This window comes from Sturnus vulgaris, chromosome 5, assembly GCF_052056855.1.
Source record: "Sturnus vulgaris isolate bStuVul1 chromosome 5, bStuVul1.hap1, whole genome shotgun sequence".
NCBI lineage: Eukaryota > Metazoa > Chordata > Aves > Passeriformes > Sturnidae > Sturnus > Sturnus vulgaris.
Window position 1 is genome coordinate 29,430,467 of NC_142247.1, and position 24,577 is coordinate 29,455,043.

General features: G+C 39.8%; 1 protein-coding gene across 9 annotated transcripts in view; it reads right to left on the reverse strand.

The window, feature by feature from the left end:
- Positions 1 to 33: 33 nt before the first annotated feature.
- The window catches only part of TNRC6B (trinucleotide repeat containing adaptor 6B), a 134,410-nt gene continuing 109,866 nt past the window's right edge, over positions 34 to 24,577 (reverse strand). For all 9 annotated transcript variants that reach the window (XM_088165269.1, XM_088165266.1, XM_088165271.1 and 6 more), the window contains 7 exons: positions 24,352 to 24,528; positions 19,781 to 19,927; positions 19,440 to 19,535; positions 16,746 to 16,970; positions 16,204 to 16,274; positions 14,206 to 14,345; positions 34 to 13,698 (listed from right to left, as the gene is read on the reverse strand). In XM_088165269.1, coding sequence (XP_088021395.1) covers positions 13,308 to 13,698; positions 14,206 to 14,345; positions 16,204 to 16,274; positions 16,746 to 16,970; positions 19,440 to 19,535; positions 19,781 to 19,927; positions 24,352 to 24,528 — 1,247 coding nt within the window. In that variant the 3' untranslated portion in view covers positions 34 to 13,307. The remainder of the gene's footprint in view (positions 13,699 to 14,205; positions 14,346 to 16,203; positions 16,275 to 16,745; positions 16,971 to 19,439; positions 19,536 to 19,780; positions 19,928 to 24,351; positions 24,529 to 24,577) is intronic.

Here is a 24,577-nt window from a genome sequence, read left to right on the forward strand (position 1 = left end):
GCCCACGACACAAAACGTGCACGACACACGAGCTTTAAATGCTTAGCAGCCAAACACATTTATTAGTCTTTTTTTTTCTTTTTTTTTTTTTTTTCTCCAGGAACCCAAAAATAGTTTGTAGTTATAATGTAAGCAACTGAGTTGCACATAATACAATCATATCTTTCAAAAAAAAAAAAGAAAACAAAAACAAAACAAAAAAAAGAAAAACCAAAAACAAAAAACCGAGAAAAACAAACAAAAAAACAAAAACAAAAAAACCCAAAAAAGCTGTTTAAAAGCCCAAAAAAAAACCTTCAGAAAACTTATATATAAGTATTACACCATCTCTCAGTTTCAATGAAATGACGACGACTTAATTCTTTATTACTCTTAACTTGTCACACTCCAATAAAACATCACCCTTTTGTTTGTTTTTTTTCTTTTTTTTTTTTCTCTCTTTTTTTCTAAATCCAGCATGAGAAATACAGTACCTGCTATGGCAAAAATACACATAAAATGCAACATTTCAGCTTATTTGTACATTAGTAGAGTTTAAACATTTTATTGTTTTTTTTTTCTTTTTAAGTGAACCAGTGATCTTAAGTACCACTATACTAAAAGTAAAATAAAAATATAGAAAAGGAGGAAAAGGGGGCAAGCCAGCCTTACAAGAGCACCTTCTAAAGTGCTGAGTTTCTGTGTCCATGGAAAACCCTTAGGAAGTCCAAACATTTCTGAGAATTTGGGATGGAAATTAAGATGAAACCTGGATATGCAAGACATAGTGTCATCTCCTCTACATTCTCCCCATTTGTCCTGTAATTTTCTTTACTGCACACTGTAGAAAGAGGGGAGAAACCAGAACTACGGTAAGAGTTTAGTAAAGGAAGCCATTTCAAGTATAAGAAAAAAAAAATAAACACTTACAGGTAACTTGCAAATAGCATCAATATACACACAGCCACTATTTTTATTATTACAATGTCTGCTTCTGGGGGACAGTGTTTCAGGCAAGAGGACTTTAGCTGTACCTTCCTGTTACATATTTATGTGCAAAGTAGAAAAGCTGCCTTTTCTAATCCAGCCATATCGGACATCAATGATTTTCTCTTCAGCCACCTCATCCCTCCATTCCATAAGGAGAGAAGAAGGTGGCATTATTTTACCAAGAAGACTAGATGAAATGAATCTGTTTCTCCATTCCTCTTCCAGACACACCCTTCTCCCATCACTTGTTTGCAATGAAGAGAAACTTGCCAAACTCCCGATGCCCACCAGTAGCGAGTTTCCTGAACAGGTAGAAGGCATTTACCTTTGTAAACATAATCCCTTATGTTTGTGGAACTCAAAGCAGCATTTCACACCTCCAGGCGAGCAGTGGAGATGAAAATAGATCAGAACGCTCCCGTCACTGCTTTTCCTCCTCCCCTTTCCTCTTCCGCTCCCAGGAAGATTACGTTTGGTTACTTTTGTTAGAAGGTGGGTTTTTGGTTCTTTGAGGAAAACATTTAGCATTTAGTTAAAAGTAAACATTACAGAATTACCATCAGAGTTATACTGTTTGTTCTGCTTTCTAGATGAGAAAGAAAAAGCACTGTGCATCAGATGTTCTGCAGGCTTTAGAGCAGATGCAGCAGAAAACCAAGATACCTCTGTGTGTAAATCCCACGGGTGCATTTGCATCACTTCAGCTTCTTTCTCTGCAGAATCACTGTATATACTGGCAGAGATGGAGAAGGTGGCATAGGGCAACAGCGGAGAGATGTTCCTAAGGCCACGGGGAGCAACGCAGGACAGAGAGGACCAGGGAGTGTCAGACAGAACGGTTTCAGGTACAGAAACCATGTTCTTGATATTTCAAACACCAAATTCCAAGAGGCATGGGCTCATATGCACATCCCTGAGACGCACATCCAAGAAAGAAGAAACAGCGACCAAGTAATTGAGAGGGGAGAAAGTAGCAGAGGTTCCCTGACAGCTGTGGGATTTACCCAATGAAGACCTCATCCCCCACCACCCTCCCAGAGACATTCTGGGAGAGCTGTAAGGCATATACACAAGCAGCATCTACTATCATTCTCTCTGTTCCTACGTTCTATTGGCAGGTGATGGCTTCTGTACATTGTGGACAAGAAGAGACACTGCATTTGAAGTGTGACTGGTAACACACTGAAATTAACTCAGGGAAGGACATAGGAAGCTACTCTGCCCTTTATCCCTGGAGCAGCAGCATAAAGTGGCCAGGTTCTTCATCTTACAGTCCCCTCTCTGGAACTACATACCACCACCTCCCCTTCCTGATGGCAGGAAAAGATGTGTCTATTTGAAATATGATATTACCAGAACTGCCATTTAATGGCAGGGAGACATACACAAACTTACTCTGATTTGGTGGTCTGGTGAAAGAAGCAGCAAGCTCAAAGTACTTCAATTTTGAAGCTTATCTAAAAGTACTAGAGACATATGACCTGTAGCAACACTGGCATAACTATATAAAGAAGAGAAGAAGATGAAAACAGGCATAAAGACTAAGGAGTATGAGTAACTGAATATCTATCAACTTCTATCATTTAGGATCTGAATGTCTGATGGCTTCAATAATTATGAAAAAAGGTTATCTCCCTCCACACAAGCAAAGAATGTAAAAAGAACTAGCGATCTTGCTGTGAAAACCTCATAATACTTCTATCATGCTTTTTTCTTTAAAGCACTTGACAAACATTACTAGTTGATCCTCACAAAACCCCTGTGAGGTAGGTAAGTATTATTAACAACCCCGCTTTACAGGTGAAAAAACAAAGGCAAAGTAGTTAAATGACTTGCCCAAGGCAAGGGAAGAGTAATGGCCAATGTTAAAATTCAGGAGTTTCAGGCTTCCCAACCTGTGCTCAAAACCACTAGTTCAAATATCTTTTTACAAAGGAGATAACAGATGGAAATAAAAGACCATCAAGTTTAGAAGAAAAACTAAGATTTAAAAGGTTACATCAGAAGGGAAAATGTACCACGAGGTATTTTTGTGAATGAGTTTAAGCTTCTGATTTTTCTTTTTTTTTCTTTTTTTTTTTTTTTTAAAAAGGCATTCTGACAGAGTGGAACCCTGATAAGATCACATCTGCAAGGCAGGCACAGATGCGAGAGTGATCATCAAGTCTATTACTTATTACAGTACTGTGAATGTCAACAAAAATAAAATTGTTGCATGAAAACACTGAATACAGGCAGGATAATCTCTCAGTTTATGATATTACACCTAAGATAATGCCGGTACCATGGTTCACCATGGACAAAGGAAAAAGTCAAGTCAAAAGGTCCCTATTATAATGATGGAGAGAGCAGTGAGATCTACATTTTTTTCTGAGGAGACTCTTCCTGGAAGCCCAGCAAGCTTCAAGGAATGCACATAATTCACAATGATTGCATTTTGGAGATGTGAGGAAGTAAATCCTTTTTAATGACCATTATGATATAACCTTATAATAAAAATAGGATAGTTCCTTTTAAATAGAGGGGACCTGGTATACGTCTACGTATCAGTCTACTTCCCCTAAAATTTCACCTGCTTTCAATATTAGTGCTAAGTCACTGGCAGTAACACCAGATAACAAAACACTGGTAGCTGCTGATGTTGAAAATACACAGTCCTCATAGTTGGGCTTTGATCAGCACTAGAAAGTAAGTACTATCTCCACCATCCTGCCCACAGCTGCTCTGTCACTGTGTGAACAGTACCAGAAACAGCAGCAAAGAAGATGCTAGAGATAAGGAAGTGTGGATATCAAGGACTAGCCATGTTCCAATTCTACTGGAAGAGCACAAGGACTGCTGAAATGGAAAACGAGTAGTAAATCCAAAAAAACCAGTGCCCGTGGCAGTGGGTTTCCTGAGCTTAACAAGGGCCAAAGCACAGGAGATGGTAGATATTCCCCACGTAGACCTGGTGTTCCAGTCACCCTTTTGGCCCCGGGTTAACACTGTGTGGCTGAATTCACCCTGTGCAAGGCTGAGAGCTGATTCTGTTTTGCAGCCAACATTGGTAATTCAAATCTCTGCCCAGTTATCCATTGGCCAGCTTTTGACAAAAGAAAGGTTCGTATAGATTGCTTCTTAATTTAACGTTATCACTTCCCCACTTCCCCAAACTATAATGGATATGCCATGGACACAGAAACTCCTGAACAGTTTAGCAAAGTATCTTTGTCCCCTATACCCCCTTTGCAGAATGCATAGTTTACAATTCACTTACAAAATAAAGAAGCAATGCTAACCACATATGGGACCTTTTTTTTTTTTGAAAAAAGAACAAACAACCTCTTCTTAAGTTCAGTATCAAAATTCACATTTGCATAATAATACATATCAAGGCCATTAGAGAGGAATGAGAGCGAAGCAAAGAAAACTGCAGAGTCTCTCCTCTCTTTGTCTTCCTGAATAGAGCTGAGGGATCCCACTGGAGTTTCTTTTCAGGGTGGGAATTACAAAGCGCTACAACAACAGCTCTTGATCTTGTACACCTCATGTTTTGGGTGAGACGAAGAGGTGAATTATTAGGAAAAAAAAAAAACAAATGGAAGGAGACACTGCAGATTCCCATGTTTAGCTACAAACAGCTTTGAAGAAACAAAAAATTACTTCAGATTTTTTTCCTTTTAAACACTTCTATCTCACCATTTCAAAAACTCTTTTTTTTTTCTTCTTGTGTTATACCCTGTTGATTTAAATGGCAACGTTAAGTGTGCTGGAAGTTGAAGGGTTGAAAAAAAATAAATTCCTGTTTTGCTTATCAGGACACGGGCAGAGAGGGTAAAAGTGTGCCTGCACCCACTATCTAACAAAAGCTACAAAACATCGTCTTCTCTACATGTATAAATTTGTCTCAAACACCACTGTGTTTCAATTCTCCAGTGCTTACAAAAAAACCAAAGCCACACGCACTCACACTCATGCGCACAAACATAAAGAGAAGCTACATAATACATATACAAACTCAACCTGCAAACGGCAGACCAGCCGAGAACTACCAAGAGCTTCTGTGCATCACATGACATCCCTTCGCACGCCCCACCCCAATCTCTACCACATATGAATACGTATTGTGCAGTGTAGAGACCAGCCAATGATGCTGCTTGTCAAAAGGGACCAGTGGGCTGCAATCTCAATGTCTGACCTCTTGAAAGAATAAATTGAATTGACCATTGTCTCCCCTCCAGCCCAAGCGGTCTCCTCAATTAGACAGTCACTATACTCACAAAGGCACATTCATAAATACCACATTTAACTTACTGCTTGTAAAAACATAGGAGGAAACATTAAGCGCTTATACCCCAACCCATTCCTACTGACTCAGCAAGAAGTATCACAATAACATATCACTTGGTGAGGTGAGACCTTACTCCACCTTTAGAAGGTACATATTAAAGAAGTCTTCCAACACCTCTTTTAATTTTTTTGCATAAATGAATGCTTCTTTGTTTGTTTTTGGCTTACATATTTTGGAATACAGCACACTCACTATAAAGCTCTGTTGTAAGGCTACCCCCTAAAGTAAGGCTGTTCTACCTTGGCTTGCATTTTCACTTCATTTTGCTTCTTCTCCACATGTCTCCAAAACAAAACAAAAAAACCCACACAGCGCCTTATATAGAAAGGGTAAGCCAGATCTGGCAGGGAGAGAGAGGGGAAAGAAAGTACATAATATCATAACCATGTCATTAAAATAGCTATTCTAACAAGCTGTGCAACCTGCTCAACAGCAAATGATGAAGAAAACGATCACTTATGGTTGGTTGTGTTTCATCTGAAACAGGAGGAGCTTCCACTGTGTCTCAATTAATAAAAACAAACATAAAAAGGTGAGGAAGTTAGTTCTGCAAATGTAACATACACCAGTAGCCAAGAAGTGGCATTTAGTGCTCACGGAAACATTTCTTGCCAAACGTGGCCTCCTTGTATTAAGCACTCAGGCAAAATTCTCCAGTCTCTTCCCCTCTGCTCCCTACAAGAAGTCAAGAATGTTTACTGCTAAAATAGTTTAATACTTAACGCTGGCTGGCACAATGCATTCTTCCCTTTTTTTTGTTCTTTTTCTTTTTTCCTGGAGTGCTCTGTATTACTTTACAGAAAGGTTGTCAGAGTCAAGTCAAAAAACTCCCTTTCTCACTACAAAGTTCACAGGAACCCCAACACTGCTGAACCTCACCAGTCCCAACTACCATACATACAGGGCAAAAATGGCTCTTTTGCAGAGGGCACTTGATTTGCTAGAAGCTTGCTAGGACTCTGGGAGACTTCAAGAGAAAAGCTTTCCTGCATAGCTTGATGAAAAGCAACGCGCAGGCAAACTGTGGATACAAACAGCTGTTGTCTGCTGCCTGCTACAGATGAAACTGCATCTATTGTGGCCTGACAAGTTTTAAAATAGGCTCCAACCCACCAGGAGCTGTGGCGCTTTTTGTAGCACAGATGAAACCTTAAAGCACTTTTCATACAAGGATCAGAAGCTATAGCTACTACATCACAAAGTTTAAAGTCACATAACACCACAAAATAGAGCACTATAATTTTAAACAGGACCCTAACTCAATTTTAACAGCAATGTAGACAGACCCTTAAAGTCTACTGTAGGCAAAGCTCTGCTTGGTGAATCACTACAAAATGGACCTGTTTCTTATTATCTACTGCAAGGGAACTTTGGTAAAATTCAGCAACACTGGTATTTACAGTGATGGGACACTTATGCAAAACATTGTGAAGGACATGGACTAGAGCAAGGCTGCTAAAAATCTCCAGTTTGGCTCCTGCCGTTTAGTCCAACCAACAGGTCTGCTACAGCCTAACTGTTGCTTTGCAGTTTAGGTTTGGATGTGAATTCAAGACAACAGGGAATACCAACTCTGTCTACACTGGGAAACTTCACATATTTCTCCCCATTACTATTAACATCCTTCTGTCACAGGTGGAAGCCTAGTACTGGAGGTAAAGAGGAAGAAAGTTTGGGTTTTACATATCTGTATTTTGATCACAGTGGGAATGACTGATATGATCTAACAGTATCAGTTCCCAAAACTGTGAAACAGTGGCAAATAAACTACAGAACTGAAATGCTATTGTGTGCAAAATCAATTTAGAAAAACCAATGGATTCTGCATATGTCGCTTTAGATTCAGGACCGAAGCTGCACTTCAACAGAATTTTTTTTTTTTTAAACTAATTTCAACGTAGTTGTCCTGGTACTCCTTCCTGCCCACAAAGCATGCATGCATATTTACAATTAAGAAAGCTGCTTTTCTTAAGGGAACTTTACATCTTTAGAAGAAAACCCCTACGTTCTACCTAATCAGGACTATTACCCTGAGATGTTAACCAGCCTCCACAAAATCTGCTTTTCAATCCACTTGAGAACCTGGATACTAAGGTCACATGATTTACAGTGAAGGTGATACACGCAACACACACTGGAAACACAACAGGTCCTCATCTGCTACGTTAACCCTGATCCAGCTCATTTCCTTGAGCAGGCTTGGTAAAATTTGGGTACCTCAGATAGACAAACAGTGCTCCTCTTAAAGTCAATAGGAAAACAATGTGCACAAACAAAATCAGAAACTTAAGAGTTAAATGCAATAAAGAATGAAGCAAAAAACCAAATGTAACCAAAATTTCCCTCAATAAACTACAGTACTATTTGGATGCACTATTAGGACACAGTGGAAGATGTGGCAGCAGTTTTAGGACGAATAAATAGGGCAAAAGCTCTAAGGAATAAATGCTCAGAAAAGTCATGGTAAAAAGAGAAAAAGAGGCCAACTTAATATAAATGTTTAATTGTTATTTAATCTTTGAGGTGGTTAACCCACCCAGTTTTTTGAAAACAATCTGTTTATATTGCAGAGGTAAAAACATACTTGGCTTAACATTCTTACTCATTACAAAAGCCACTTAATGTGAAGCACAATAAAAAAATTAAGAAAAACCTGATACCCTGTGATTCTAAAAAACCCCTAAACCAACAAAACCCCCACTCTCAAGACTGCTAGGCAAGTGTCCAGGTAGAAACATAAAAACACTGGGAAAAGATGGCAAGTATTCCAAAGTAAACATCAGAAGTCTAAACACAGGTTTCTGAGCCGTACCACACTTTGTTTTGCTTGCTAGACTCTATTGTCATTGCTAAGACAAAATCCTCGAATGGAGCAAAGAATTATCAAACAGATTAAAAACTCTCAGCTTGATAGACAATGCAAGGTAGGGTAAGCAAAGTGGATGGATTTTTATCTGGAAAGAGATGCCCTTAGTCTATTTCAAGCTATGCTCTCTCCAGTCTCTTTTCCCTACCTTGCAATATGTTTAGACAACATGCTGCCAATGACACCCTCCTGGGAACAGTTTTGTAAAAGCCCAGAAATACCCTAACAACAATTCCTGCTAACTTTTTGCTGTTAGGAGCTCCAAGGGTAGCAGAATTTTTACAACATTAAGCAATTCATGTCCCCAGCAGTTGAGTCTGGTTATCACAATTCTCAAACACCACTTGGAATGGTTGGGAGTGCCATGACTAAGCCATATAGATCTGTCAACTGTAGATGGAAAACAGATTAATGTTACTTTGACAATGCAGGGAAACTGTCACCAAGGAGACGGTCACTAACACTTATAGGATGCACATTCAGGAAACGAGGAGCAGACTGTTGTACAACAACCTACAATAGGTTTGGACCCAGCAGACAGCTGAAACTTAAGACTGTCAACCCTTTAGCAGTCAGTCACAATCCATTTCCAAGTGAGTATCAAGTCTGTTGGCTTTTATGCCTAAATGCTATGGTTTCCTCTCTTTTAGGACACTGCTAATTGGATAAAACACGGCTTCTGGCAAAGCACTTGAATTCTCTCATTAAAAAAAAAAAAATAAAATAAAATCCTAAACTTTCTAAGTAAATCCTCCTTCTACTGGCCCACAACAGGATTTTTAAAGCACATTATTATCACTACTGATGCATTATTTTCAATAGACTCACATGCACACGCAGCACAACGTGAAAACACTGGGCTACTGCTATGAGAAAGACAGAATTTGGCATCTGATTTCTTTTATTAATAATAATACAACTTATCTCAACTACTATTAAGTAACTCATTGCACGACTTGCTGACGCGGCATGCTCTTCTTCCCTTAAGAACGGGCACATCTATTTCCATGAAGTGGCCACACTGCCTCACTTTGCCTCGTCTTCCCTCCCCTCCCCTACTGTAGGGCATGTGGGTGCACGTAACAAGGCACTAGCGTGGTTTTTGTGGTTTGAGCCGAGCCATTTCAGGCGGAGTAAGCCCCTGACCCCTAGAGCTGGGAGGCAGAAGTCGGCCATCCCAACACCGAACTCTTTAAGTTCAAGACTGTGAGCCCTGACAGCCAGCAGCAACAGGGTGAACAGAGGAGTTTAACAGCTATTTCCCTCATATAAAATGAAACGGAAAGACTGGGAGGTGCGGTGGATGAAGAAAAGCAAGCAGCAAATCTCCAAGTGGGAAAATAAACTGACCAAGTAGCTGAAAACAGCAAAGTTGATTTCCAACGTACATTTTTGTGGAGTTTTTCCATATTCTTTCTTTTCTGTACTGAAAAAGGCAGGTTAATAGGACTACTTCATTACTGAGTATTCTGTCAGCACTGGTTTTCTTTAGCACTGCTCAGAAGTGGTTCAAAGAAGCACCATCGTGTATTTCCTGCTAGTTGTCCCAACCGAGGATTCTTTCAGTTAAACTCTACTGCATTTTAGTAAGGTTTATACTTTCACTCTGCTTTTTAAAAGGTGCTTGGAAGAATTTTTCTGTTTAGTTTCAATCGAGAGGGAACAGTAAGTTTCCATTCACACACTTCTCTTCTCCATGCAACTGCACATGTCTGCATGAGTAACAAAGCACAATAAATGATAACCCTTCTCCCACAAATTGTTTAAGATTGCAATGAATTCCTGTTGCTGATATTGAGAAGTTTTCTTAATGTATCTTAATTTAGAAAGTCTTTAAAATTCTTGATCCCTCACTTGACAGTAACATTTGTAGATTTTTTCTTTTTTTCTTTTTATTTTTTTTTTTTTTGCATTTTTTTTTAAAGTAAAAACTTTCAAACATTTTGAAGATTCAGGAACTTGTAAAAGTTTATCAACAAGAAACAGCCATCTATCTAGGATAAGGTTAAATAAACCATCTTCAAAAAACTGGCTTCCTACCCTAGAATTCCTGAGAATGCTTGCAAATTTAAAGCAGGAAAATAAAATGTTAAAATAAAAACAAAAACACTGTTAAATGCTCCCAGAGTTAGTCTTCATCTAAAATATATATATGCACTTTTTGGTCTTTTTTTTTTTTTTATTTTTGTACGTTTTAATTTTTTCCCTTTAAGCTTACAATGGAAGAACAATTTAGCTTTTCTTTTTAAGTATTTCAAATCCCTCATTATGTCTTGTAAACAAGAGGGGCTCTAGCACCCGGCTTTCACCGTAGTATCGCAATGAACTCAACTAGCCCAAAGTGCAGGAAAAGGGACCTTAGGGCAGGTTGGGAGAGAGAAGTGAGGGTGGAACACAGCAATGAACCAGCATGTATAGCAAATCATGTGACAGAACAGATACTGGCTTGCTCAGGCCAAAGGTGCTTCACTAGGAAGTACTGCTGGCACAGGACTTTTAAGAACCTGCTCTGTGTGTCTGAGTGTGCTTGGTCTTTGAGCAGAAACAAAGCTGTACAGATGCCTGCACATGTGGGGCACTAGCCAGCTAGCAGGAGCTGAAAGAGAGCATTTTGTTTCTTTGTGCATGGTGGGATAGATGGAGGAGACATGATAGGAGAGTATTTTCCAAAAGGGCCAGAGTATGCTGCACACTCCAGTTTACTAAACAAATACAAACCTACTCATACTTTTTTACCACATAACACTTTGCATACAAATCTACAGGCGCGTGTATATGCAGCATTTCCCTCAGTCTTCCTTGTGACATTGGGTTTACGTAGAAAGGGCGAACTAAACAAAACAGCCATGTAATTCCCCAGTCCTTCCCTCCCACCCCAGCACACAGGCGTACACACACACACACACGCGTTCACCAACTTCCCTCCCATGACTTGCATCTGTTTTTGCTTCTGCCCACCAAACCCATGAGTTAAATGCATTAGACATGGTCATATCCTTCAATGAAAATGCTGAAGAACAGACTCCCCTATCTGCCCCCTCCGCCAGGTGATGAAGTACTGCTCCCTCTGAGGGCTGGAATGGACAGGTATGTGCTGGTACAGAAGGTCGGCACTTTGTTAGACAGTGTAACAGCTGGACAATGCCGCATGGAAGTCCTAGCATTTATGGAAAAAGTATGGGCATCTCTCTTCCCCCCGCCCCACCCCCACAAAAGACTTCCTGCTTTGCGTCAAGGGATGTTCCTTCAAGTCTGCTACAACTCTTTTCACAACAACAGGTCTTAAAAGTTTTGCTCCCAGCGCACACATGCACGCACACACTGGCTATCACTGTGGATTATAGGTCACCCCTATCCTGCCCAGAGTACTACTACACTGATGCTAAAAAAAAACCCCAAACCTTTCCTTAAATACAGAAATTAAAAAGCAACAGTACAGAAAAAAGTAAAAACAAAAAGGTGCAATACTTCTTTAAAAAAAAAAAAAGTCTTTGCTAGTTATATACCTCCCTAAGCAAAACCACATACACAGGAAAAAACACAACACAGAGAAACAAAAGGAAACCTTTGAAGTACACACTGGTTTAAGAACATTCGTAAGTAAACGTTTCTGTCAGTGATGGTCTGGTGCTGTAATGACACCAAGGCCTGGCACAGGTAACGCTCACCATGAAGGACGCCGGAAGGAGTTAGCTGCATGTGCTTTCAGGAGATGAGGCAGGCTGGCCGGCACTTTGCTGACACCATTTAGTTTTTTTGTCAGTTTTAACAGAAGCAGTAAATCAACTAAAAGGCTAATTTGGTTTGGTTGGGCTGGATTTTCAAGCTTTAGATGGATTCCTCTAGAATGAGTACAGGTGCTTATTTAGGTTTGGGGGAGAAAAACTTTTTTTTAAAGGTACTGAAGCTTGTAAGACACTGTAAAAGAACATTTGTCTATCTGCACAAAAAAATGGCAATGTCTTCTTTCCTCCTCTTTTCCCCTTGTTGGAAGAAATAAATGGCTTGCATTATATAACAAACACTCTAGGGTTCATTCAGTACAAAAACCTAACGTGCAGACATAAACGAAGACACTGTTACTCAAAAGACAACATTGTCTCCCCTCTCACCAAATCCTTTGGATATGGCAGTGTTCTGCTTTACCACAGGGTTAGAACAAGGGCTAGGAAGCAACTGTCCACTCTGTATGATCTGCAGATTTGAGATAGCACCCTGATAAAATGAATTAAAAAAAAAACAACCTACTGACAAATTTTAATCCAGCCCAACTGGATTCTGCTTCAGCCATAGGGACTCCACCACCATGCCTGTCTTGCTTTCAGAACAGAATCAAGACATGCAGATGGCCAGCCAGCCCGTAGACCATCAGCAATGCAGTGTTTCAAGATTATATAGAGAGAGAAAAAAATGCACACACACAAACATGTGCACACGCACTCACACAGAAACAAGCACACGTGGGCAGTTACATGTGCCAGAACACACTGGTACTTATCAACCAGCCAATCACAAAGTGTTGGTTTTTTTGTTTTGTTTGTTTTTTCTTTTGTTTTTTTTTGTGGGTTTTTAAATTTTAAATTTTTTTTCTAGGTTTTTTTTTTTTTATTGTTGTTTTTAAAGTGAGGCTCCGTCAAGTCTTTCCCTCCCTCCCCTTATTCTTTTGAACCCCTCCCCAACCCCAACCCAACATGGTAGACCTAAGGACGGAAACACACCCAGTGCAAACAAAGTTAAAAAGCTATTTTTTCAGTATATATGTTTCTTAGCAACAACTTCCGTATAACATGAAAAAGTGAAAAACTAGAAACTAATTTTTTTAATTTTTTCTGTTTAAATTTAAATGGTATGTGTACTTGCTTCACATTGTCTTTCTAAGTTGGCGTTCACGATTCAAGTATTTCAAGAGTGATATGTTCTCTTTTTGGATTCATATTCCAAACGAAAAAACTGAAGTTATATAAGGGAGGCAACTATGTGCTCAGACAGTCTGTCAATGACCCACCTTTTTTTCTTTCTCCATTTTCTTTTTTCCTTTTATAAATGTATTTATTGCAAGTTGAAAAAAACGAAAAAGGTCAAGTTAGTGCTGCTGCTGTTCCAAAAAAGGTCACGAGGTCAGAGTTGAAAGTTCTAAGTTCAGATTGAATCCGACCCTCCTCCCAGAAGGTCTCCAGGTAGTAAGGGAGCAGGGCTGCCCATTCTGTGTGGATCCTCTACGCTTGGGACCCCCCACAAGCTTGAAGAATAGTTTGGGGGCCCCCACAATGAAGCGCCAGTGAGATCACCCCCACTGCTGCCGCCGCCGCCACCACTGCTCCACTGCCCAAGCCCTGTTGACCCACCAAAGAGATTCAAAGCAGGTCCAACTGGATCTGTCTGGTTCTGTCCTGTCTCCAGGGATTGCCAGCCCGCTGCGGGTGCACTCGGAGTTGCTGCAGGTGTAGGGGGCTGAGCTTGTGCCAAAAAGCGACTAACCTCTTCATCTGTGGCAAACTCAGCCAGGATGGTAGTGTTTCCCAACACACACCTACAGGGCAAGGTACACGTAAGAAAAAAAAAGTTAGAACCAAAAGGTAAAGGCAAGGGATTTAGAAATCCCAGGAACAACACTAATAGGTGCCCAAACCAAAGGAGGTATCAACTACATTGCTATAATGGAGTGGACATGGAAAACTGCAGCTGTTTTCGACAGTGAAACTCACTCAAAACACACGCTCTTCCATCTTATATGGGGAAAAAACAAAACCAAACAAAAACACCCCAACTCCCTTGCCCCAACATTCATTTATGCCTGAACAAAATCTTTATAAATTTAAGCTAAGATCCTGAACATTAATACCAAGAACAATAAAAGTGCCTATACTATGTAAGTAAATGCACATATGCCACCTTTTAAACAAAACAGATGAAGAGCAGGTTAAAAGCCTTTGGAATTCAGGATACTAGTATAATTCCAAAGTTTTCACTGAGTTTAGGGGCTTACATCATCGATCCCACACCCCCCTAAAGACTTCTATCTCAAAATCTTGCTTACATGTGCAGTGCAGTCTGGGCCTTGGCCGCCTCCTGTTTGGTGTTATATCGGATGAGGGCGGTGCCCTGGGTCAGGTTCAGATGGAATGTCAGCAGTGGGCCGTGCTGCATGCAGATCGTCCTCAAGGTTGACCCATCAATCTGAGGAAGAACAGCCAGGATCAAACAGATGTTTGTAATTATTTCTCCTAACATACTCCAATCCTGACTTCGTCACAGTAATTGAAAGATATTCTGCTCGCACAAAGAAAAACAGATTAGAGCAGTGGAAAGTAAGCAAACATGACAGAAGTTGATTTTCAAATAGGAACGGGTATGCCTTGAGTTCTCACAATTACATGGAGTTTGCTTTAGTATGGAATAATCTAAATTATCTTTCCTGTTCACTCACACTTTGAGTCCAGTTTCCCCTCTTTCACTGAGTTTCTTACACTGTCACTATCCTTACATTGACAGTTTTTCCAGTAGTTATATACAACTTGTACTTTTCACCATCTTCAGTCATCAGAATTTGTACCAAAGGAACCAGAATGTCTTAGTCTCCAGCTCTCTGATTTCAGTACAATTTAGATAAACTAGTACTTAAAAGGTTTTTTGCAAAATTGGAAGTATCTCTACATTGAAATTTTTAAAAATTTATTTTGGTGCTTCTTTGTCCTTGTGGTTTATGAAACAGTGACAGAAAGAGTCAGTGATTTTGCTGCCAAACCCACCAATGTCCATTCCGTCTGAACTAATGTTTTCACAGCAGTTGTTGCCTACATTCTTTCTGCAGCAGTAACAGCTTGTTACTTACCTCCAGTAACAGCTGTTCTCCCAGAATGTCTGTACAGACAGATTCCATTCCTGGTATGCCACAGAAACATGGACATTTGAATGGAATCTGTATGTGCAAATATTGAAGGAAGTGGTACCTTCTTCCTTCTTTCCCCTCTACTTTATAATGCAGCTTCAAATAAAGGAAAAGGAAGTTCTATGGTGGTACAAATATGGTCAAAATTAAAACAGAGAACCTTGAAATAAACATATTGTTCCTTCCAAGGCTAACCATTCTGTGAGTCTATGAATCCATCCGAACTTTCACAATTCTCTAGTGTACTGATCCATAATAAAGACAGAATTCATAATGAGACAATTATGATCTGTTTCTCTTTCCTACTAACTTATATGCCTCCAAAATATATTCTTCTTTCACTAAATAATTCCTAAAGCTGCATTAAAGTATTTTACACAAGCCAGACTTAGAACTGTGTTTTTTCCTCACACCACTTCTTCCTTCACATCAAGGTAAAGTCTTTTCTGCAAAAGGAACACGGTTCACCATTTTGGGTGATCTGACGGAGACCTCGGCTTTTCCTTTCACATCAACCTTTTTTGGTAGACTGTAGCAGCATGGTAAATTATCCTGTTGAATACAGGACTCTCTGTCTAGACCTCAGAGTGCTGCTGGTAATCATATAGGCTTTTCCTAGCCCTTGAATACAGGACTAATTGGGAATGCTGAAACCAGGATTTCCATGGAATTAATTTTGAATGGCACCAAGCTTTGAGAATACTTGCAGAAATAACCTAACTAGACTGGTTTTGGCAGGAGTCCTGGAAAAATTCTGTGGTTTCACTATGGAAACACTAAAGTGAAAACTGGCAGTTAGATCAAATTTCTTACTGACAACATCCCAAAGAACAGCTATAAACCATTCCACGTTTTAGTCATGAAACTGACCCTCACTTCTAAGAAAAACCTTTCTGTTCAATTATTTTTTATAACTCTTAAGTAAAGAAATGTTTTAACAGTCACATAGCAAAACCTGAACATCTTAAAATTAGCTGACGAGATTACGGTAGAAAAACCAGTCAGACTGCAGCTCAGTTTAGCAGAAATGCGTTACATATGCTGACAAATCTGATTTTGTTAGATTTCACTCAAAAAGAAACAACTCAAGAATTCATAAATCCTTGCTAAAACAATCAAGTTCCCAGAAACAACCACAGAAAATACCTGTGGAGTGAGATTGTGAAGAACCAGCCAGTAGCTAGGACGAACTGAGCCACCATCACTCCAAGTAGATGCTGCAAATTATAAGACAGAGCAATCAAGACAGATTTGATGCAAAGGAAAATCATCTTTCTTTACAGTTAGGTCTTTCAGATTAAAACAGCATTATCAACCCTGTTAAAACATGAAAGTCTAATCTTCAGTCCTGAAAACAAAACCACACCTTTCCTCACAGTTCACATCAAGATTCATTTTACTAGAGTTTATCTTGGAGGAATTTCCCACACACAGCAAGCATTTAGTCTTGAAAGGCCGTATGTAGCAGGTATTCTCCTCTGGCAGCTTTCAGCCCTTCTTCACTCCTTCCCTGCAGCAGGACCTGGGATTCCACACCCCACCCACCCCAACCACTGCCAGTAAATTTCCATTTCAAGAAGGAACTCTTTTTTCCTATTACCAGACAACTGCAACTTTCTTTGCTCCAAACCACGGGTGCTGTAAAACATACAGTGCTCAGGTCTGATCAGTATGCTAGCAGTTCTCACCAGAGCCAAGCCTTGAGTCCTGTGCCCCCCAGCCCCTGACCGATCGGGGTGCTGTGCTGTTCCATGGAGATGATGGTTTGGGGTTGGTCAGGCCAGGAGGTGGGCGGGGCAGCCCTGTAGTGTTCCTTGAGGAAATATGGTTTTTCCACATCTTGTTGGAGAGATGAGTGGGATTGTGTCCTATGGGATCTGGGGACCATGTTGATTTGTAATCACTGAATTTTGCTAGAAGATTAAAGAAATTTTATGTATTAGAGAAACTTGTGAGATTAAGTACATGTCCTATCACAGTAAGTCTTTTGACTGCATTTATATCAGAAACAAGCACAAAACATAGAACCGTACAATCGTTCATTTATCATACCAAAGAACCCCCATGGTACATATAAGTTAATCTTTGCTTATTTTATATATGATGACCAAAAAAATATATCTAGATCATTTACAATAATGTAGCTGATTGCAGTATCATTAATTAGATGAACAGCAACTTTTATGTTCACACTACATATCATCTGAGAACCCAAGAGTTTCTTAATAGTTTGGGCACTACTGACCTTCAATGAAACTGAACCTTCTTCAAGGAAAAAACCTTCAGAGAACTGAAAGGATTTACCATCCTTGGTCTATTAAGCTAATGTTGCCTCCTAAAGATGTCCTCCCTACACAATCAAAACTTTCTTGTGAATCACAAATCTCACACAACGTTGACACAGCAGTACCACATAAAGAAGGCTGCTTAGCTGCACGACAGCTGGACTTTCAAACAATCTTTATAGTGCATTTTTTTGCTAGAAAGTTTTACTAATAGGCAGGTGCTTATTAGAAGGCCTATAGTAGATATCTTTAACACATTTCAAGAACTCCTATAAAGAAATGCAATAGAAGAAAAATAAAAGTGCTCCCCAAAATATCACTATCGGTCATGAATATTTGCGAGCTCTGCCTAAACCAGCTTTTTAAAAAAGGCAGACTGCAAATTCTCCCACAACTTCTGACACCAAGGGGCATTTCAAAAGCTGACAATCCTTGGAAATTCCTCATTGTTCTGCACTGAGAACCAGCAGTGGCAATCTAGGGGAAAAGGATGTGTCAGACATTATCTTAATCATAACTCTCATGTACGTGTGTGCAAATATGTACGCTTAACTTTAGTCACCAGCAGACTGTGGCAAATGTCATTTGAAACAAAGTGAAAAAACACAGATTTATGATATGCCAGGGCACCATGAAATAACACATCTGGAAACCAAGACCACATAGCTTTCAGCATGTATAAACATGCTTCAATTTACAGCTGGATCTCTAGATTTCCATGATGCAGAAATGGTCAGTAGCAAGCAGGTTTCAAGCACTAATCTTTGAAAGTGTGTGAAAATGCTTAAAAACCTGCTTTCACTAAATTAATTTACAGATAAGTGAATTCCAAATTCCCAGTTCAGATGACTGGCTCTCTGACTGTAAAACACTTTTATCTAGCAGATGAACAGAAATTGGTATGTGGCAGTGGTGTAATTTACTCAACTGGACTATGACCTCGATTTTTTTTTAAATCTCTTTGGTCTTTCTTATGTGCTACACAAAAAATTAAGCACAGGCAAGAAGTTGCTGCATGCCACTCCTTTCCTCAGGCTATAACAGAGGAAGCGCCTACGTCACTAGAATGCTGCATACACTGCTTCAAACCAAAGTCAGCTCACAAATCGGCAGCAGTAACTACATTTTTCTTAAGGACTAAAGAGCATTTTCAACACATTTGGTAAAGATGCTGAGGTAATGCCTGAACACAGCTTTTATTCAGTATAATGAAAAATCCTAAAGTTTGGGCCAGATGTAGCTCTCAGCTCTGTTCATCACCTCTATTTATACAAAATTCTTCATTTTTAAGTAATTGTCAAGACAATGATGTCTTCAAGAAAAAACTCTGACATTTGCAGTTTTTTTTACCAGACAGTTGTAGAGACCTTCTTATGAAGGATCTAAGACATATATTTAAGTTTGTATTTACAAGCCAACCATTAAAAGCCAGAGGACCAAATATCCTTACTGTCTGGATTTCAGGGAATGGTAAGTGCTAAAAAAGGCAAGGCAAAAACATTCCCTTTACAGCACTCCCATGTCCTGAAGCTAAAATAAATAAAATCGCTTTATTAATATATACACAAGCAGGTCATATTTTAAAAATTCTGACACGTCAACAGATTGTACATGTACTGTTTTATCTTTCCATTTGCATCTGCTGCTTCCTACTACTCTATTCTTTAACTTGCATAATATGCTGGTTTTGGCTGGGGTAGAGTCAATTTTCTTTATATGGGACTGTGTTTTGGACTTCTGCTGGGAACAGCATGGATAATACAGATGATTTAGCTGTATTGCCAAGCAGTGCTTACACAACATCAAGACCTTTCCTGTTTCTCACATCCTCCCACGAGCAGGAGGGATGAGGATACACAAGAAGCTGGGAGAAAACAGCCATGACAGCTGACCCCATGCAAAGGGATATTCCATACATAGAGTCATGCTCAGCATATAAACGGTGAGGGGAAGAGGAAGGGAGCACGTTCAGAGTTTTGGTACTTGTCTTCCCAAGTCACTGTTACACACGATGGACTAAATACTCCAAGTGGAACAACAATGGATGAGTGCTAAATGAAAAATGCTTTGTCTGGGTAAGTTTCAAAGTCTGCATACCTGAAGTGCTATGAACGTTGGTGAAGGAATTGTCAGAGGCACTGTAGGGCCAGGCACCAGGTGAAGGCAGCGAGGTGTTGAGGGAAGAATTAGACCCTATCAAAGAGAAAAGGAGAGAGGAAGAGATCAAGTTCACAGTTTCTGTAACAGCATTAAACCTCAAGAGAGCCATGACTGTACCAATCCCAAGCTTTCAGGTGCTCCCAGCCACAGTGCAAAGGCACACAGCTTCCTTCTCAGGCAAATGCAACAGACTGTTCGTCTGACAGACCGCAACATCGCAACAATCCCGAGTATCAGAGCGACTTTGATTATCACAGACCAGATGTTCACTGTTTTACCTGTGGTGTTGTCCCGCAAAAGTTGGTGGTCAGTATCTACAATGGGAGATGTGGCTGTCCCCCCCAGCACACTTCCAGGGGTCACATAGGGGTCAGATTCAGGGTCAATGTTTTGTATACCTTTCCATGGCACTCCTGGTTGGAACTCTGGGACAGAAGAGAAAAAGGAATTAGAGGCAATCATGGAAATGTTATTTACTAGAAGTAATTGTGAAGGTATTTCAGGATGGTAAACAATTGTCTTCTGCACTGTTCCTCTGGGGCAAAAAAAGACTACACATTAGAATTGTAATTTATTTCACAGGTCCTCCCACAGCACTAGCTCTGGTGTCATATGAATACAATACACTACAAAAAAAGTGGTACAAGGGCATTCAGTATCCCTTCAAGTGCTTCTGCTTTGCTACATTCAGATGAGGTTTCGACAGTTTTAATGAATTCCATATAAGATATGTAAGATTAGATTCTGTACACATACTCTGTGTGTGTGCAGAAGCCTTTCTCAAGGAAAGGCTGCCTACCTTGGGAGTTTGGAAACACATTTGACACATCACACTGTATGTACACACACACTTTACCTATCAGTACTGAGGTGAGATGCCTTGTGGTAAAAGTAATGTATATACTCATTGACATTCTACATGCTTCACAATGAGATGGGGTATACTTATCATGCTTTAGTTTCAGCTATAGCTCCAGGCATGCCAGAATTTTAAGACAAGAGGATGAACACACAAAGACTCGAGTTACTGTACGAAAGATCAGTAACTTGGTTCCTTCAATGAATAAAGTGCTGTGGTCAGTTCTGGAAGCAGTGGTGCAAAAGTAAAACTGACAAACACAAACAAAAAAAGAGGCTTCATATACAATGTGACTATTTGTGTGAGAAGAGTGAAAAGGTGGCAAATTCATTCCTTGCAGATATGAGTCCAGGATACAGAATTCTCAACCCAAATTTCTGAAATAATTAATAACAGAATGTTAGAGTGCAATTAAAGATCCATTATTACAAGTGAGATCCAAGATGCACTCTCTAGAATGAGGCAATGTAGGCTCAATCTGGCAGGGAAGGGTTCATTTCAGTCACCTTTGTAATGAAGAATTATAGTCAATCCAATGACTTTCACAAATACAGAAGAAAACATGATATTACTGGTTCAAACTATTGCCACAGCAATAGGGCAGTATTAGACTGTGATAATGCACGGGGAGAATCTGAGAGAAGACAAAAGAAATGCCCCATGGGGCCAGTACTATGGTCTATGTCCAACAGCAGTAGAGGAAATACCAGTAAGGGACAGAACACAAACCTGGCCACTACCTGTGGACTACTGGCCTCACACTCTCCCAATATCCATGGCTGTCCTAACTTAGATGGCAGAAATACCCACTATCTGCTGGCACCAGCTTGTGAAACTCTTTCTGCATCATTTTATCCAATCACTGTTTCAACTGGCTAGTACCACCTCAAGAAGCTGTGCAAGCAGTGCAACACAAAAGCTCACCACTCCTGATGGGGAAAAAAGCTCACATCTATTTAAAATTTATAACCTTTTAATTCTAGCATTTAAGGATAACAGAATAACAATTCTGCATTTATCTTGTTCACTGCCTTCATGATTTTATAAGCATCAGCTACATCTCCCAGTCTTTAGTAACGCAACAAAATAATCCAGGTATCAACACTTGAACACTGAGCAATCAGCACTGCATCATGGAAGGACTCTGCTCAACTACGACCAAAATACTGCCATCCCCTGACAAGCAGGACCCCTCTTTTGTTAAGGAAGAAGCAACAGAGCTCTTGAGTCTACACAAAATATTTTCTCTGTTCTGAGACAAAGAATCTATGAACAAAGGTGAGAACCTGGAAATTAGAACTTGTTTTAAGGAAAAAAACATACAAACAAGGAAGTCCAAGTCTTCTATCCGCAAAGATTCTGAAAATTGGTGAGACTGAAAATTAAGTGAACAGAAGGCTCTAATCAAAAGGTTAATGAATATACAAACAAGGATCCAAAGATCAGGGGTATTATTTACAAACACATTCCCTCATCAATGTAACGCTGGTCTGGAAAAGCACTTCCTTGAACTTCAGCACACTGACAAATTTCCAAACTCTCCTTTGGGGCTGACAGTTATTATCATGCACATTCACCAACTCTTGTCTATAGACATGCTCTTTTATTTCTAGGCAGTAAAGAAGACATGAAATGCATTTCTCTACTGACATTTGAGAGGTCCTCTCAAAAAGTTCAAACGGAAGATTACTGTGAAAACCATGACAGACACATCCAGGCCAGTTTGGCTGAAGTATGACTTATCTTGAATGGGAAAATTACAGTCTAAATATTAACTTATATTATGCAAGTCTGTGCAACATAACCAAACTACATAGTTCTCACCAATGCAGCAAAACTTGCTCTCACCTCCAGCTGTGATATCAGTTTGATTGGGTACCACTTCATTTATCTTTGTGCTGAACAATACTGCTCTCTTGAATGGCAGAATTTCTGCAGCAGATGGCATTTAGGAGGAAAATGTGAAAGGTGGAGTCAGGGTGAATGCTGAGTGACCACTGTTTTAATTCAAAGGAAAAATGCACCTATTTCAAGAGGTTTTCTCTTGTAAATCCATTTCTGTTGACAAAATGTTAACTTTTTTTCCAAGACAGGGAGGAAGAATTCTATCTCCATGTCAGGACCTAACAGTGGACCTCATCTACAAGCTTGTAGAGAAAGCCCTAGAGTGTAAAGTCATTTTAGGTCTTCATTCTTCATCGGGGTGTTGTGTTGGTAAGATAGATCTTGATTTTAGTTTTCCTTGTCAATGAAGTCCCCTAAGTTAGACTATGAGGCAGCTCAAGTGGCTGATGGTTATTGTCCCAGCAGACTAGGGATCTCATTAAGAGTGGAACAGCAATACAGCAATAACTGAATAAATGCCACCTGCCAAAACCTAGCATCTGTTACATGAGGGCTGCAATCACAGTCCTGGCCTACTCACACAGACATGAAGGATGGTACTGACAATCTCAGTAAAATTTTATGTTCAGAATTTGTGAACTTCACTTAACCTCTCACAGTGGTGAGGCAGTCAGCAACAAAAAAATTTTACTTAACACTGGCAAAGGGACTACAGATATCATTAGGGAAGCTCTAAGATCAACAAGGGGCAAAGAGCAGCTATCCAGCTTCTCACTTCCATAACACTTTTGGCACCAAGAACGTTGCCAAAGCCAGTGAGTGCTCCAAAACTTGGAAACATGGCAGAGGTGACTCTCATGTGTGTCTTGTAACAACACTCCGAGCCGTACTGTGTTTCTCAATGTAATACAGGGAATGGTGACTGAGGAAACAAGTTCAGCAACAATGAGTCTGTGAGAGAGATGTAGTAAAAGATTACATTTCAGGAATTTTTGGCATTATGAACAGCAACTTCACTCCAAAAAGCTCCATACTTAACAACCAGGTTGACAGAAGTGTAACACAAATATATCTGTACAGAATGCAGTGAGCAGTATGAAAATTAGTGGATGTGCAGATGTTTTTGAGATAACTAATTCTTTAGCTCTGTTAGCTCATCAGAAGATGTTTTCTTGTTGGAGTTAGACACTGAGGGCTTCCCTCAAAAATCTTCAACTACATTTTCTAGGTTTCTTGCAGTTGTATCTGTCACATAGATTCCTAGGCTTTCTGATGCAAGGTCTGTGTTACTGTGCTTTACCCAAGAGATGTACCTGGACTTCTACTTTTTTGTGCTTGAGGGGATACACAGCAGAGGGTTTGCAGTTAGTAATGTTTTCCTGGAAGGCAAATGTCTTCCAGACAAGAGAAAAATCAAAGCATTCACTATTTGCTGAAGAGCATTAGTGATTAATCAGTGCAACTTCAAGGACACCACTCTGTTTAAATGAATGTTTTATATAGAAAATTATGTGTGCATTCAAATACGTATGTAACTTTTCCTAGAGAGTTTTCTAGCAGAAACAAAAAATTCTGCCAGAGAAGCCAGAAAACTTAAAAAACCAGCACCAGCCTGTCATCCCAAAAGCAAGAGACTTCTTGCCACAAGCCACAACATTGCAACACTCTTCTACCTTTTATGTGGCATGAACAAAGGTGAACCACAACAGTGTGGTGTTCCCACCATCCCAAAAATAACCCTATTTCATATCTCTTTCTGATTCGACACTATCAATAATTTTTACACTGTGTCAGCCTAACGCAGCACAAATAAGGAATCAGTACAAAGGGAGATGGTGCTGTGTATTCTAAGAACAGATGTTTTTATGAAAACTTCTGTAAATGCAAAGTCACAAAACCACAGAAAACAGGAGTTCACCTAACAAAAACCAAACACTACTGAGGCAATCCAGCAGTTAGTTCATATTTAACCCAGCATTTTTTACTGGAAATTTAACATTTATGTTCTACTTTAATCTGGAAGAAAATTCAAAACCAAGACAGGCCAAGCCACACAAATATTTTCTTTGCAATGATTATTTAAGTATGAAAGGTTCAGCTCATCTATCCTGAAGCAAGGACACAACCCCTGCCCTTATGTAATACCTGGAGGCCAGCTGGCATTGCTGGATTTACTTCCGATCTTGTTTGTTGGTGGAGATTTGGCAGGTAACCAACTATCACCAGCAGGGCCTGCATGGCTGCTGAGTGGGTCGCCCTGGATTATGTCAAACTGGTTGTAGGGCGATCCTCCACGAGCCTTTCCAGGGGGCACTATTGCACCTGCAGCATTAAAAACATACATTTACACTACGGAAAGGTTGAGATCTTC